General features: G+C 44.0%; 1 protein-coding gene across 2 annotated transcripts in view; it reads left to right on the plus strand.

The window, feature by feature from the left end:
- The window catches only part of GRID2 (glutamate ionotropic receptor delta type subunit 2), a 924,709-nt gene that overhangs the window by 648,465 nt on the left and 261,412 nt on the right, over window positions 1–14,832 (plus strand). For both annotated transcript variants that reach the window (XM_038755327.1, XM_038755326.1), the window contains exons 6-8: window positions 6–179; window positions 6,646–6,807; window positions 13,049–13,168. In XM_038755327.1, coding sequence (XP_038611255.1) covers window positions 6–179; window positions 6,646–6,807; window positions 13,049–13,168 — 456 coding nt within the window. The remainder of the gene's footprint in view (window positions 1–5; window positions 180–6,645; window positions 6,808–13,048; window positions 13,169–14,832) is intronic.

The following is a 14,832-nucleotide window of genomic DNA, read 5'->3' on the forward strand; positions in this document are numbered from 1 at the left end:
ACCAGGAAATAAATGATGCCGATGTCCAGGAGCTAGTGAGAAGGTCCATTGGAAGGCTAACGATTATTCGCCAGACATTTCCAGTACCTCAGAATATAAGTCAACGATGTTTCCGTGGCAGTCATCGAATATCTTCATCACTGTGTGATCCCAAGGATCCTTTCTCCCAGAACATGGAGGTATGTTTACTATCAGTCCTGAGTACCATTTTTGCAGGCAGTTTTTAACTGCCCATCTTTACCTGCTCTTAGGTATCTGTCTTCCCCGCTAGATTGTAATAATAATAATACTTGTCATATTTGTTAAGTGCTTACAGTGTGCCAAGCACTGGGGTAGAAATAAGATAACTGGGTTGGACACAGACCCTGTCCCACATAGGGCTCACAGTCCTACTCTCCATTTTACAGATGAGGTAACAGATATACAGAGAAGTAAAGTGACTTGCCCAAGGCCACACAGCGGACAAGTGGCAAAGCCAGGATTAGAATCCAGGTCCTTCTGACTATTGGCTAATGGTCTATTTATCCGCTAGGACATGCTCCTTCTCTGAGGGTGGCTACTATTATACTCTGTCAAGCATTTAGTACAGTGCCCTGCACAGAATATACACTCAATATATATAAACTGCTGATTGATTGAACATTACGTTAAATTAGAGTTTCTGCATAATTAACTTGACTGCCTTATTCTCATCCTTTGTTGTAGAAGCATAAATAAATTATAAAAATAATTCTGGTACTTAAGTGCATACTATGTGCCAAGCACTGTTCTAAGCACTGGTGTAGATTCAAGTTAATCAGGTTGGTTACAGTCCCTGTCCCACATAGGGCTCACAGTCTAAGTAAGAGGGAATGCAATTAAGTATAATTTATAGTAGATGAGAGAGTTGTCACTTAACCACATATTCCTTAGTACATCCTGCCATCACAGATAATATTCTTCAAGCCTTAGAGGTCCCTGCTAAGATAATGGAATGGCGTCACTGAAGTCTGGGTCTGATAATGCAAGGTTAGACAAGGAGGTAGGGAACATGTCTACCAACGCTGTTATAGTGTACTTCTCCCAAGCGCTTAGCGCAGTGCTCTGCACATAATAAGCGCTCAAAAAATATGATTGAGGTAGAAAACAGAAGGAAGAAACCTAGTGTGTCCTCTGAGAAACACAAAGACAGCATGTAATGCCAGCATTGCATCAAGCTGCAGACAAAACGAAAGGTATCCGAAGCAGTCATACCATTAAACCTACTTTCATTAATGGCGGTGAGTCCCGGACCTACCACAAACTCCGTAATTCAGAGACAGAGCAGAAGGCAGTTATTCTTCTGATTATCTAGAGCTTACTTTGTGATAAGCTCAGTTGTAAGTGGTGGAGAAAGGTATAAGGATATTGAATCAAACAAGGTATCTGGCCCACGGGGGGCTCAGAACCTAAATAGGTGTGGGAAAGGGACAGGACAGACCCTGTGTCATTTAGGTGAAATACTGGCGCATCAAGCAACAACACAGGATCACAAACAATCAAGTCTTTCCGTGAAGATTGTCAGACAAGCAGCATCGAAGCAATGGTCTTCAACCTTCACCGGTTAGGGCAGTGAAAGGGCATAGATGACAGATAGTCAGTTTAGTCGATTGCATTTATTTAAGTAGGAAGCACTTGGGAGGGTACAATATAACAGACACATAATGAGCTTACAGCCTGAAGGAAAACATGATTTACTGGAAAGAGCACAGGCCTGGGACTCAGAGGACCTGGGTTCTAATTTTGGCTCTGCCCTTTTCCTGCTTGTGACCTTGGGCGTCACAACTTCTCTGTGCCTCAGTTTCCTCATTTGTAAAATGGGGATTCATTGCCTGTCCTCCCCCTCAGGGAACAGCCAGGGGTCAGTACCTGGGCTGCTGCTAGGTAGATAGGGATGAGTCCCAAGCCAGGCTTTCCATGCCTAACTCCGAGAACACCTATGGCTTCTACCCGCTAGGCCTCTATTGCTGCTCCTTTCTTTGGCTACTTTCCTACCCCATTTGACTCCCCAACACCCAGCTGAATAAAGAAAAAATTATTTTCAAACAGACCTGGTAGCAGAGACACTTATTATTTCAGGAAAAAGGGGTGGTGGGGGGAGATCGTGAAACAAATATGGCCTTTGTGCATGCACATCATCAGAGGCGAATAGTGGGGACTCTGGGCGTGAATGTCAGACATTTTGAATGACCCAGGAGGCCCAGCCACATGCCACCCTGAGGAGACCAATTACCTGGCGTACCGTCTAAAGCCAAGCCTACCAGTCTTCCATCCTTTCCTCATATCCTCACACATCCCCACCAACTACAAATCATCTGCAAAGAATACAGGAGGGACCCAGGATACAACATCTTAAAATGAATCTCTTTCAATTATACACGTTCCCTATTTCTCTCAAGCCGAGACGTCAAGGCTTAAGCACTCTAGAATAGATTTGTGGACTGTTGTGCCATATCCCTGGCATCCCACAGGGTTTTCAAGATAGTTTCTCCCCAGGATTGGCAAAGGCGAACATAATCCAGCCCAACGAGGTGATGAGATAATACCCAGGGGTCTATGCTGGCACCTTCCCCGGACAAAGCCGACGTGAACATGGCTGTGAAGGGAAACGATTTTCCGTGTTTGCATTCCCTGCTTGTTTGTGGAAGAAGAATAAGAAGCAGGGGGGAGAGAGGAAGGATGGAAAAGATTCTTCTCATGATAAACGAATCATTCATTCAATCGTATTTATTGAGCACTTACTGTGTACAGAGCACTGTACTAAGAGCTCGGGAAATACAAGTCGGCAACATATAGAGAAGGTCCCTTCCCAACAACGGGCTCACAGTCCAGAGCCCTAGGAACGAGGCCCAACGAATCAAGCCCTAGGCCAATGAAAGCCCTATTTAGAAAGAGAATTCTTGCCAACCTCTCACACTCCAGGAGGGTTAGTAAAGACTAAATAGAGAAAAGGGAAAGTGATCAAGGAAATCTCTGGATGGAAATTTAGTTGAAGGTCAAATTGGAGGCCACTTGACAAAGAAGCAACATGGCCTAGTAGAAAGAGCACAGCCCTGGGAGTCAGAGGACCTTGGTTCTAGTTCTGGCTCTGTGAATTGGATGCTGTGTGACCTTGGGGAAGTGACAACTTCTCTGTGCCTCCGTTTTCCCAACTCTAAAATGGGATTCAATAGCTCTTCTCCCTTCTACTTAGACTGTGAGCCCCCTGTGGGACAGGGACATTATCCAACTAACTATAATAATGACAATAATTGTGGTATTTGTTAAGTCCTTACTATGGGCCAGACACTGAACTAAGCATTGGGGTAGATACAAGATAATCAGGTTGGACACGTTCTCTGTCCCACATCGGGCTCACAGTCTTAATCCCCATTTTGCAATCCAATCCAAACTGATTAAATTGCATCTTCCCAGCACTTAGTGCAGTACTTGATGCATAGTAAGCAATATTTTAATAAATATAAAAATAAGAGAAACCTGTGTTATGAGTTAATAATAATAATAATAATGATGATGGCATTTGTTAAGCGCTTACTATGTTCAAAGCACTGTTCTAAGTGCTGGGGGGATACAAGGTGATCAGGTTATCCCACATGGGCTCACAGTCTTAATCCCCATTTTACAGATGAGGTAACTGAGGCTCAGAGAAGTTAAGTGACTTGCCCAAGATCACACAGCAGACATGTGGCAGATTCGGGGTTCGAACCCATGACCTTTGAGTCCCAAGCCCGGTCTCTTTCCACTGTGCCATGCTGCTTAGTGTTCAGTGTCTATGTGTATGTTCAGGAAGCAGTATTGTTACAATGGAAAGGACAGAAAAATACCCTGCAGTAGTGAGGAGCTGGGAGTCTAACAAATTGGAGTGTATTTGATCTAAAGGGTGCTCTTTTGCCTGTCCTCCCTGGGTACCACTTAATAATATTTTATTTAGCACTCCTTATGTGAAGAGCCCTGTACTAAAGGCTTGGGGTAGTACAATAGAGATATTGGGTATAGTTATTGGGATCCCTGCCCTCAAGGAGTTTACAGCTTGCAGGATACCACCTCACTCTGCTGAAAATGATGCCGCTGATTCAGAAATGGCTGCCCCATCTGTGGCCTGAGGAGCAGCGGCCTTGAAACAAGGAAAGGAAAATGGAGAAAAAAATGTTCCTAGTAAGATTGCCGCCGATTGACCTGCTAATGCACTCACGGTGGCCGCCCAGATCCAGCCGTGGTGCAGGGTTCCTAAGTGGTGGATTTTCATCCACTTTGGACAACGTGGGTCTCAGGAGGGGAATGTTGACGACAGCTATAGGGCAGGTTCCGGCAGGGTCTAAGTGTATCTGTAAATGAGAGTGCAGTCAAAGTAGACTCACAGCAACCCTTACTCTGCAGGAGGAGAAAAATGCCTGGTCCTGTTGAGTCAATTGACCTGGATTCCATTGATGGCTTACTCCTTTTCACTGAATTCCAGCATCACTTCCTGAGGATTTTTGAGGAGTGTTGAGCAGAGCTGCTCCACATCTGGATCAGTGCAGTAGGGTTCCAAACCCGGATCTGCCCTGTCCACCCACCACCCCATCCCACCAATGCACTTCCCCCGCCCCCCAAACACACACATACACACAAACAGAGCAGACCCATAAACACACACACACCTACACACGCATTTAAATCCATGCCTGCACATAATTCCCTGTTTTTAATCAGCATTTTAGCTACAGAACCTGGACTGAAACTCCTCTTACAAAGCATCTGAAATGTAAATTGGACCCATCTTGGACTATTTGGAAAAAAGATTATTCAACTCGCCTTTCCAGTTTTTAAGCCGTGGGCCCTTGGGCTATTTGAGTGTGCTTTCAGATGAAAAATGCTGTACTTTCTCAGCGAGAAATGCAGCTTAACCTCTCCAGCTCTCTACCCCTCCATTCTGTTTCATCCTCTGAAAGCCTGAGTGGAAAAAATCAGCAAGTAATAATAATAATAATGATGATATTCGTTAAGTGCTTACTATGTGCCAGGCAAATTGAGTTGGACACAGTCATTGTCCCATGTGAGGATCACCGTCCCAAACCCCAATTTACAGATGAGGTAACTGAGGCTCACAGAAGTGAAGTGACTTGCTCAAGGTCACACAGTAGACAAGTGGTGGAGATATGATCTTCTGAATCCCAGGCTGCTGCTCTATCCACTACTCTGCTTCTCAAACCACTCTTCTCAAAGTATGCTGCTTCTCAAAGTAAACCTCTCCAACTTCAAACCCCTTAGCCGTGGCAGCTGAGGCTATTAATAATAATAATAATAATAATGGCATTTATTAAGCCCTTACTGTGTGCAAAGCACTGTTCTAAGCTCTGGGGAGGTTGCAATAATAATAATAATAATGGTGGTATTTGTTAAGCGCTTACTATGTGCAAAGCACTGTTCTAAGCGCTGGGGAGGTTACAATAATAATAATAATGATGCTATTAAGCGCTTACTATGTGCAAAGCACTGTTCTAAGCGCTGGGGGAATACAAGGTGATCAGGTTGTCCCACTTGGGCTCACAGTCTTAATCCCCATTTTACAGATGAGGGAACTGAGGCACAGAAAAGTTAAGTGACTTCATTCATTCATTCAATCATATTTATTGAGCGCTTACTGTGTGCAGAGCACTGTACTAAGCGCTTGGGAAGTACAAGTTGGCAACATCTAGAGACGGTCAGTACCCAACAGTGGGCTCACAGTATAGAAGGGGGAGACAGAGAACAAAATAAAACATATTAACAAAATAAAATAAATAGAATAAATATGTACAAGTAAAATAAATAAATAGAGTAATAAATACATACAAACATATATACATATATACAGGTGCTGTGGGGAAGGGAAGGAGGTAAGAACCTGGAAGGTGGGGGAGATGGAGGGGGGAGGAGGGGGAGAGGAAGGAAGGGGCTCAGTCTGGGAAGGCCTCCTGGAGGAGGTGAGCTCTCAGTAGGGCCTTGAAGGGAGGAAGAAAGCTAGCTTGGCGAGGAATCAATCAATCAATTAATCAATCGTATTTATTGAGTGCTTACTGTGTGCAGAGCTCTGTACTAAGCACTTGGGAAGTACAAGGTGGCAACATATAGAGACAGTCCCTACCCAACAGTGGGCTCACAGTCTAGAAGGGGGAGACAGAGAACAAAACCAAACATACTAACAAAATAAAATAAATAGAATAGATATGTACAAGTAAAATAAATAAATAGAGTAAAAAATAAGTACAAACATATATACAGGTGCTGTGGGGAAGGGAAGGAGGTAAGATGGGGGAATAATGATGATGATAGCATTTATTAAGCGCTTACTATGTGCAAAGCACTGTTCTAAGCGCTGGGGAGGTTACAAGGTGATCAGGTTGTCCCATGGGGGGCTCACAGTCTTAATTCCCATTTTACAGATGAGGTAACTGAGGCACAGAGAAGTGAAGTGACTTGCCCAAACTCACACAGCTGACAGTTGGTGGAGCCGGGATTTGAACCCCTGACCTCTGACTCCAAAGCCTGGGCTCTTTCCACTGAGCAACGCTGCTTCCCGTGAATAGAATTCACACTATCGTGAATTCTACTCTAGTCAACAGCGGGTATTTCAGAATCCAAAGTTCTACTTCTCATGTTTTGCAGATTTCCAACCTCTACATCTATGACACGGTGCTTTTGCTGGCCAACGCTTTCCACAAGAAGCTGGAGGACCGGAAATGGCATAGCATGGCTAGCTTGACCTGCATCCGTAAAAGCTCCAAACCCTGGCAAGGAGGCCGGTCCATGCTGGACACCATCAAGAAGGTAACACTCTTTCCCACAATAATCATGCACCTAGACCTGGGTTCTAATCCTGGCTCTGCCCCTCGCCTACTGTGTGACCTTGGGCAAGTCATGGAATGTCACACTCTATTCATTTTACTTGTACATATTTATTCTACTTATTTTATTTTGTTAATATGTTTTGTTTTGTTCTCTGTCTCCCCCTTCTAGACTGTGAGCCCACTGTTGGGTAGGGACCGTCTCTATATGTTGCCAAATTGTACTTCCCAAGCGCTTAGTACAGTGCTCTGCACACAGTAAGCGCTCAATAAATACGATTGAATGAATGAATGAATGAACAGTGCTTCAGGTTCCTCATCTGTAAAATGGAGATTAAGTGCCTGTTTTCCCACCTTGCTTAGACTGTGGGACAGAAACTGTGTTCAGTCTGATTAGCCTGTATCCATTCCAGTGTTTAGCATACAGTAACTGCTTAACAAATACCATTATTATTATTATTAATTGTTATTATTATTATCATTATTATTAGGCATTATTATTAATTGTTATGATTATTATCATTATTATTATGCATTTCTGTCCTGAAGGAAACAGCCTGCAGAAGCTGAGCCCCCACCTGATTGTTGGGCATGTCACAGGTCTTCCAAAAGATCTCAAAATCATGATTATTCACTCTTTGCCTTCCCTCACCCCACAAAATCTTTATCTTAACAAGAAACAAGAAGTAACCCCACTTTAGAAATCTGGAATTATCTCCCCCACATCTCAAACCGCTTTTGGGTCCTTTCCTAATAATAATAATAATAATAATTGTGGTATTTTTTAAGCACTTACTATGTACCAAGCACTGTTCTAAGTGCTGGGGGAGATGCAAGGTTATCAGGTTGTCCCACAAGGGCTCACAGTCTTAATCCCCATTTTCCAGATGAGGTAACTGAGGCACAGAGAAGTTAAGTGACTTGCCCAAAGTCACACTCTTTCCACTGAGCCACACTGCTTCTCTGCTGCTTTTCCTAGAGGTCGAATTTTGCGAAAACCAGGACACACATGCGGTTTGCTTCAGGGTCCTAGTGGCAAGAGCACTTCTCTCTCCCAGGGAGACTCTGGAGAGCAGTAAGGCTCTCCAGAGCCTTCCTGGTTCTGTAAGAATGAAGTCCTGAAGAATCAGAGATCACCTGGACTCCTCTTCCAATCTTAAAAACTACCCCATTCCCACTGCCAGTGTATATATAATCATTATTATTATTATTCCATGGCAAAGGTAAACCCCAGCTAACCCCCAGCATGGCCAATTGTTGTAGACCAAATTTCACTGCAGTAATTCACCTGGATTTCTGAGGGCTCCTACCCAAGTGCCCCCAACCCTCTTCCACTGAGGTGATTGAGGAGATGAGGAACTCTCAGCAAAAGATCCCTGCCAATGAGTGGAGAGAACTAAGGAATTCATTCCTTCAATCGTATTTATTGAGCACTTACTGTGTGGAGAGCACTGTACTAAGCACTTGGAAATTGCAATACAGCAATAAAGAGAGAAGCAGCATGGCTCCGTGGAAAGAGCCCAGGCTTTGGAGTCAGAGGTCATGGGTTCAAATACCGGCTCTGCCAATAGCCAGCTGTGTGACTTTAGGCAAGTCAACTTCTCTGGGCCTCAGTTCCCTCATCCGTAAAATGGGGATTAAGACTGTGAGCCCGCCGTGGGACAACCTGATCACCTTGTAACCTCCCCAGCGCTTAGAACAGTGCTCTGCACATAGTAAGTGCTTAATAAATGCTGTCACTATCATTATTATTATTAGAGATGACTCCTGCCCACAACGGGCTTACAGTCTAGAGGTAGCAACTCCGATGTTCTCTAGGTGGAATGGAGAAGCTGCATGGACTAGTGGAAAGAGCACAGGCCTGGGAAATAGGTGACGCGGGTTCATAGCCCGGCTCTGTCATTTGCCTGTTGTGTGACCCTGGGAAAATCACTTAACTTCTCTGTGCCTCAGTTACCTCATCCGTAAAATGCTCTGTAAAATGGAGATTAAATCCTGCTCCCTCCAATTTAGACTGTGATCCCTATGTGGGACAGAGGCTGTGTCCAATCCGATTATCCGGTATCTACCCCTGCAACTTGGTACACTGCCTGGCCCAAAGTCAATGCTCAACAAATGCCATAAAAAAAACTCATTAGTGAAAGGATCATCCCATTTACATAAACACCAATGAAAACCATTTATAATGCAGCATTGCTACTCTGCAGTGCTATCAGCTCTATGTCTAAGGTTTACAGATAAAAGTCTACTGTGTCAAGGGTTTATGGAAGCTGCCTTCTGCTCCCATTTCTGACCTATTTATCACAAGCGCTTAGTATAGTGCTCTGCACACAGTAAGTGCTCAGTAAATACGATTGAATGAATGAGGTCTTTGACATTTGCTCATCAAAATAACTACATCTTACTTTTCCTTCTCTGAGAGATTTAACAATTCTCCTATGTTAGAAAAACCTGTACCTGCTCATGGTTTTTTCTGAAACTAAATCTCTATTTCTTCTGAATGGCTTCTGGAAACTTATATCTCTACCAGAATCCCAGGGTCATTTGTGTAACTTCCACGCCAAAGCTTCAATTCTGCCCTATATTCCTAAAGTCCAATCTATCCATTTTCTTACAGTTTCATTCCCCACAAATGTTTCAGACTTTTGGTTGGTAGTTGCCCACTGATTAGCTGTTAGAACTACTTTGGTCCCAAGTAGCTGAAGAGCGCGGTCTTCTAGACTGTGAGCCGCTGTTGGGTAGGAACCATCTCTATATGTTGCCAACTTGTACTTCCCAAGCACTTAGTTCAATGCTCTGCACACAGTAAGTGCTCAATAAATACGATTGAATGAATGAATCTCAATTTCCATTGAGATACAGTCACCACATCAACTCTGGATCCTCTACTCTCTTCTCTTTCCTCTTTACTCTCTCCCACTCTGCCCTCTTTATCAGTACTCTGTTGCCTTTTTTTCACTCCTCTTTCTCCCATCAACTCATTCACATACCTACTCTCTTCCCCCTTTTCCTTCCTCATTTTGCCCAAAGATCAGTAGTCAGTCCAGTGCACCAGGCAAAGCCAGGGCTAATCAACCACAGCCAAAGGAGCAGGCACCGATTGGGTCCGTGATGAATGGACATGATGGAAGGGTTTTCTGAAATGGAAAATGTGCATCTTGGCGGCTGGGTCTTGGCTTCCTTCTGACACACCTCACGTCTGGACAGAATGGCTTTGTTGGGAAGCCAGGGGTTGTCAGTCCTGTTGCGGGTCTGGCAGATCCCTGGCAGGGGAAAGGGTCTGGGCTGCTCCATGCCATTCTTAGCCTACAGTGGTGCCAGGACTGGCAGCTCCATCTGCATATAGTGCTTGCTGGGTGCTGGAGGAGATACTGGGGGATGAAGGCCACAGAATTTGGGGGAACACAGTCCAGCCAGGGCAGGGGAGCAATCTATGCCTTGGCTGGGACCCAGGATTCAATGTCTGGCACTTACCTAAGAAAGACCCATAACAGCATGGGAGGTGGGTGAGGAGCTCCCATGGGGAGAATGGGGAGGAAATCACAGCCAGGTTGACATCCATAAAGGAATAGGGAAGGGTGTTCCCAAGGTATTTTTTCCAAAAATGAAAATAATTCCCCAGAAAGGGAATGTTTTCCCTAACGTAAGACAACCATGAATAAGGTTTTGTTCTCCTGCCAACTTTTTATTGCACTGGAGTGAATTCTAAGCACCCTAAAAAGGCCAACGTGAAATGTGGAGTGATCCATTTCCCATCGTTCCAGAGGAATGCTAACCATTATGGATTTGAGCTCTGAAGTACCTTCCCACCCTTCAAAGTCACTGTGTGCCCTGTTTTACAAATGGGAAACCAAGGCACAGAATGTTAGAAGATCAAAAACTAGCATGGAACTAAAACTCCTATCAGCCAAATCTCAACCATAATCACAGATTTATTTGGCTTTCTTTCCGTTCCAGGCAGCACGTCTTGGGGCTGAGACATCCTAGACCAAAGAATACTAATTATAATACTACTACTAATAATAATAATGACAGGTGCTATTGTGGTAATCATAAGTGGTATTTGTTAAGTGGTTACTGTGTGTCAAGCACTATGCTAAATACAGGGGTAGATACAGTATAAGCAGAACAGGCACAGCCCATGTCTCACATAGAGCTCAGAGTCTAAGTGGGAGTACTGATATTTAATTCCCACTGCGCAGCTGAGACACAGAGAAGCCAACTGACTTCCCCAAGATCAGACAGCAGGCAAATAGTGGAGCCAGGATTATATCCCCAGTCTGCAGACTCCTAGGCGAGGCTGCCTCTCCAAGATGAAGGCCTGACCTTTCTGTTGGATTAGCCATCTCTTTTAGCTGTACCTCATGGTATTGTCAGAGGCAAAAGTCTTCCAACATTTTCCAGTATTTCTAGGTATTGGGGCTGATCAGCGTCTAAGGCAAAGGAAGAAACCTGTTGTCTCAAGCACCTGGAAATGTTCCCAGGGAGTCATTTTAGGGAGAACTGACCACTACCTTCTATAGCTGTTTTTGTTAGAATTAGCAGCCAGTGAGGGAAGGAGAATTCCCACTGTGGTAAGACCTCTAGGTTAATTAATTGAATCTGAGCCACAGGGGCAGAAGACTTTGGGTGAATCCACTGTAGAAATGGGTCTGGCACCAAGGGATTTAAATCCCACCCACAGAGGTAGATCCTTCATACCCGCCTGGAGCTGTGGAAGAAGAGACTGGCTTGCATAATTTGGCTCTAGCAATTCTCTGGGCTCACTAGTAGTATATCTACTGATCCAGTTTTAAGGTTTTGACTCTCCTGGTCATCTGAATGATGCCTTTGCTCTGCCTGTTGATTGCTTGGCTCTGTCCATCAGTGGAACATAACTTTTCTTCAAAGCAAGATGGTAAACCAGAAAGCAATGGGCTTCAACCTTGAAACCATGAAGCTGCATTGAGTATTAATCAATCACTGGTATGTATTGAGTGCTTATTGTGTACAGAGCACTTGTCTGCTGTGTGACCTCCCCCTCTCCCCCTTCTAGACTGTGAGCCCACTGTTGGGTAGGGACTGTCTCTATATGTTGCCAACTTGTACTTCCCAAGGGCTTAGTACAGTGCTGTGCACACATTAAGAGCTCAATAAATGCGAATGAATGAATGAATGACCTTGCACTGTGTACTCTCCTAAACACTTGGGAAAGCAGCCACATTCCCTGTCCATAACGAGTTTACAGTCTTGAGGACTGAGTTAGTATCCTGAGGTAGAACTGAAAAGTTGGAATTCTGAAACTTAAAGCTTTTCACGCTAAAGAGAAACAGGAGCCTTCCATAGTCACATGTGATAATAATAATAATTATGGTATTTGTTAAGTACTTACTATGTGCCAGGCACTGTACTGAGTACTGGGGTGAATACAAGCGAATCAGTTGGGACACACAGTCTTTGTACCGCGTGGGACTCATAGTCTCAATCCCCATTGTATGGATGAGGTAACTGAAGCCCCGAAAAGTGAAAAGACTTGCCCAAGGTCACACAGCAGATAAGTGTAAGAGCCAGGATTCAAACCCATGACCTTCTGATTCCCAGGCCTGTGCTTTATCCACTATGCCATGCTGCCTACTTACGATTCCTGGCCTTTTCAGGTTTTCAGAGATCTAGAAGTCAAAGGGCAGAGACCTCAGGAAGTAATCTGGATTACGATAGTTCATCTCCCACATGACAGAAAGCTCCCTGTGGGCAGGGAACTTGTCTTCCAACTCTGTTATATTGTACTCCCCCAAGAACTTGGTGCAGTGCTCAGCACACAGTAAGTGTTCACTAAATATGAATAACAGATAAATGAGTTCCAAGATTTTCAACAGTCCTAACTGGAAGAGGGTTTTGCTGTCAATTGATTCAATCTCAGTAAAGGACTCCACGAATCACATTGTTGTCCAAACCTCCCAGGGCAGAACTCATGGATAGTGTTGTGTTTTGGAAACCGCTCAATTTTCTTACACTCCTTTCTATTCTTTGACCTCTGTTGGGTCAAGTGCTTAATACAGTGCTTTCTGTACACATAGTAAGCACTCAGATACTATTGTTTATTTGTGGCAGGTAGAGTGAGGCCCCTTAAATCTTGACGAACTCGAGAACTGACCACATCAAGAGATGATCGGCCAGTAGCTGTAGGTGAGGAAAATCTCAGTTCCTTCTCCTTAACTTTATCGTGCTTCTTCTCCGGCCCTCAGGGTGGTGTGAGTGGTCTAACTGGTGACCTGGAGTTCGGAGAGAATGGGGGAAATCCCAACGTCCACTTTGAAATTCTTGGGACCAACTACGGGGAAGACCTTGGCAGAGGCGTTCGCAAGGTGAGACCAGACGAGTCGGTGATATTTTGTTTCAATTATTTAACTCCCGGATTGTTCTTTTCCTGTCTTTGTCACTCCATTTCTAAGGAGAAAGTTTGTGATAAATCATAATGAGTGAGGTAAACAGCACAGAAGAACGTAGATAGAAAATATTGCAACATTTCAATGCCTTTGGGATTTTAATTTCTCCAAATCCCAGCTTTGAAAGAGCTTGATTTTATTTTTAACAACGATTCAGTTTGGAAAGTAAAATGCAAAACCTACTGTCATCCCAGGAAGAAGCTAGAAAATGGTTTGCTGTGAACCTCTGTAATCTCTCCTTTTCAAAATGGCAAAGTTTACACTGGGTGCTAGGGCCCCAGCTGCTGCTAACACCCTGTGGGATCTCAGGTTGATGAATATAATTCTCATACTCTGAGAGAGAAAATCCACTCTAAAATTGAGGAATTTCATCTTTTTGTCTTGGGATAAGAAGTAGATTGTTTGGAAGTAATAAACTCTTGTCCAATGCTTGTACCTCTCTCATGTAAGAGCGGGCTTGGTGAGGGACTTAAAAATGTTGTATGAAATGTTGGGATACAAATTTTCCATGAAGTTTTACGTGACTTAGTGGAAAGAGCACGGGCTTGAAGGTCAGAGGATGTGGGTTCTAATCCTGGTCCGTCACTGTTTGCTGTGTGACTCTGGTCAAGCCAGTTAATGTGCCTGTTACCTTATCTGTAAAATGGGGATTAAGACTGTGAGCCCCACATGGGACAATCTGATTACCTTACATCTACTCCAGTGCTTAGAACAGTGCTTGGTACATAGTAAGCACTTAACAAATACCATAATTATTATTATCATTATTATTATTGTTATAGAAACCACTAAAACTATGGCTTCTCTCCAGGCTGGAATTCTGATTATAGATGCATTTTCTGTGCTGCTAACATAGTCCGTTAAAATGCTTAGAACTGATGGGTGTTCAACAGTGAACTTACCCGTGTGCTCTTTATTGGTTTTGGTGATAAGTAGCTATTTTTACAAAGTGCAACTTGAGGGGTCAGTATCAGATGCTTGTGTCATGGTGCTAAGCAGGAGGACCGTTCCCATTGACAGGAAAGCTTGTTGGAAGACTGTTTGAGTGAATGAATTCTGGTATTTGTTAGGCACTTACTATGTGCCAGGCACTGTTCTAAGCACTGGGATAGATACAAGGTAATCACGTTGGACACAGAGGCACAAAGAAGTTAAGTGTCTTGCCCAAGGTCACAAAGCAGACAAGGGGCAGAGCAGGGACTAGAACCCAGGATACTGGATTACAAGGCCCATTCTCTATCCAGTAGGCCATGCTACTTTTCTGTGCTTCTCCATGAAGAGCTATGTCTGTATCAGGGTTGGCCTGCTGAAATAAATATGAAGTTAAACATCTCTAGGCTATGGGCAATGCATTCTCATTGGGACTTGATTTGAAATCAAGCCGAGGAGCCAGGCTTCACACCCAGCATGGTCTAACCGACTGGATACCACAGTGCTGCTTGAGGTGCAGTTATAATCAGTCTCCACTGTAGTGCACTTGGTTGGGATCGGACTACAGAAAGGTCCAGGTTATTACTTTTGTCATACTTAGATACAGTTGAGTGAGAAACAAACTCAACTATGAAACACAGGAAAGTGCTATG

This window comes from Tachyglossus aculeatus, chromosome 12 (genome assembly GCF_015852505.1).
Source record: "Tachyglossus aculeatus isolate mTacAcu1 chromosome 12, mTacAcu1.pri, whole genome shotgun sequence".
NCBI lineage: Eukaryota > Metazoa > Chordata > Mammalia > Monotremata > Tachyglossidae > Tachyglossus > Tachyglossus aculeatus.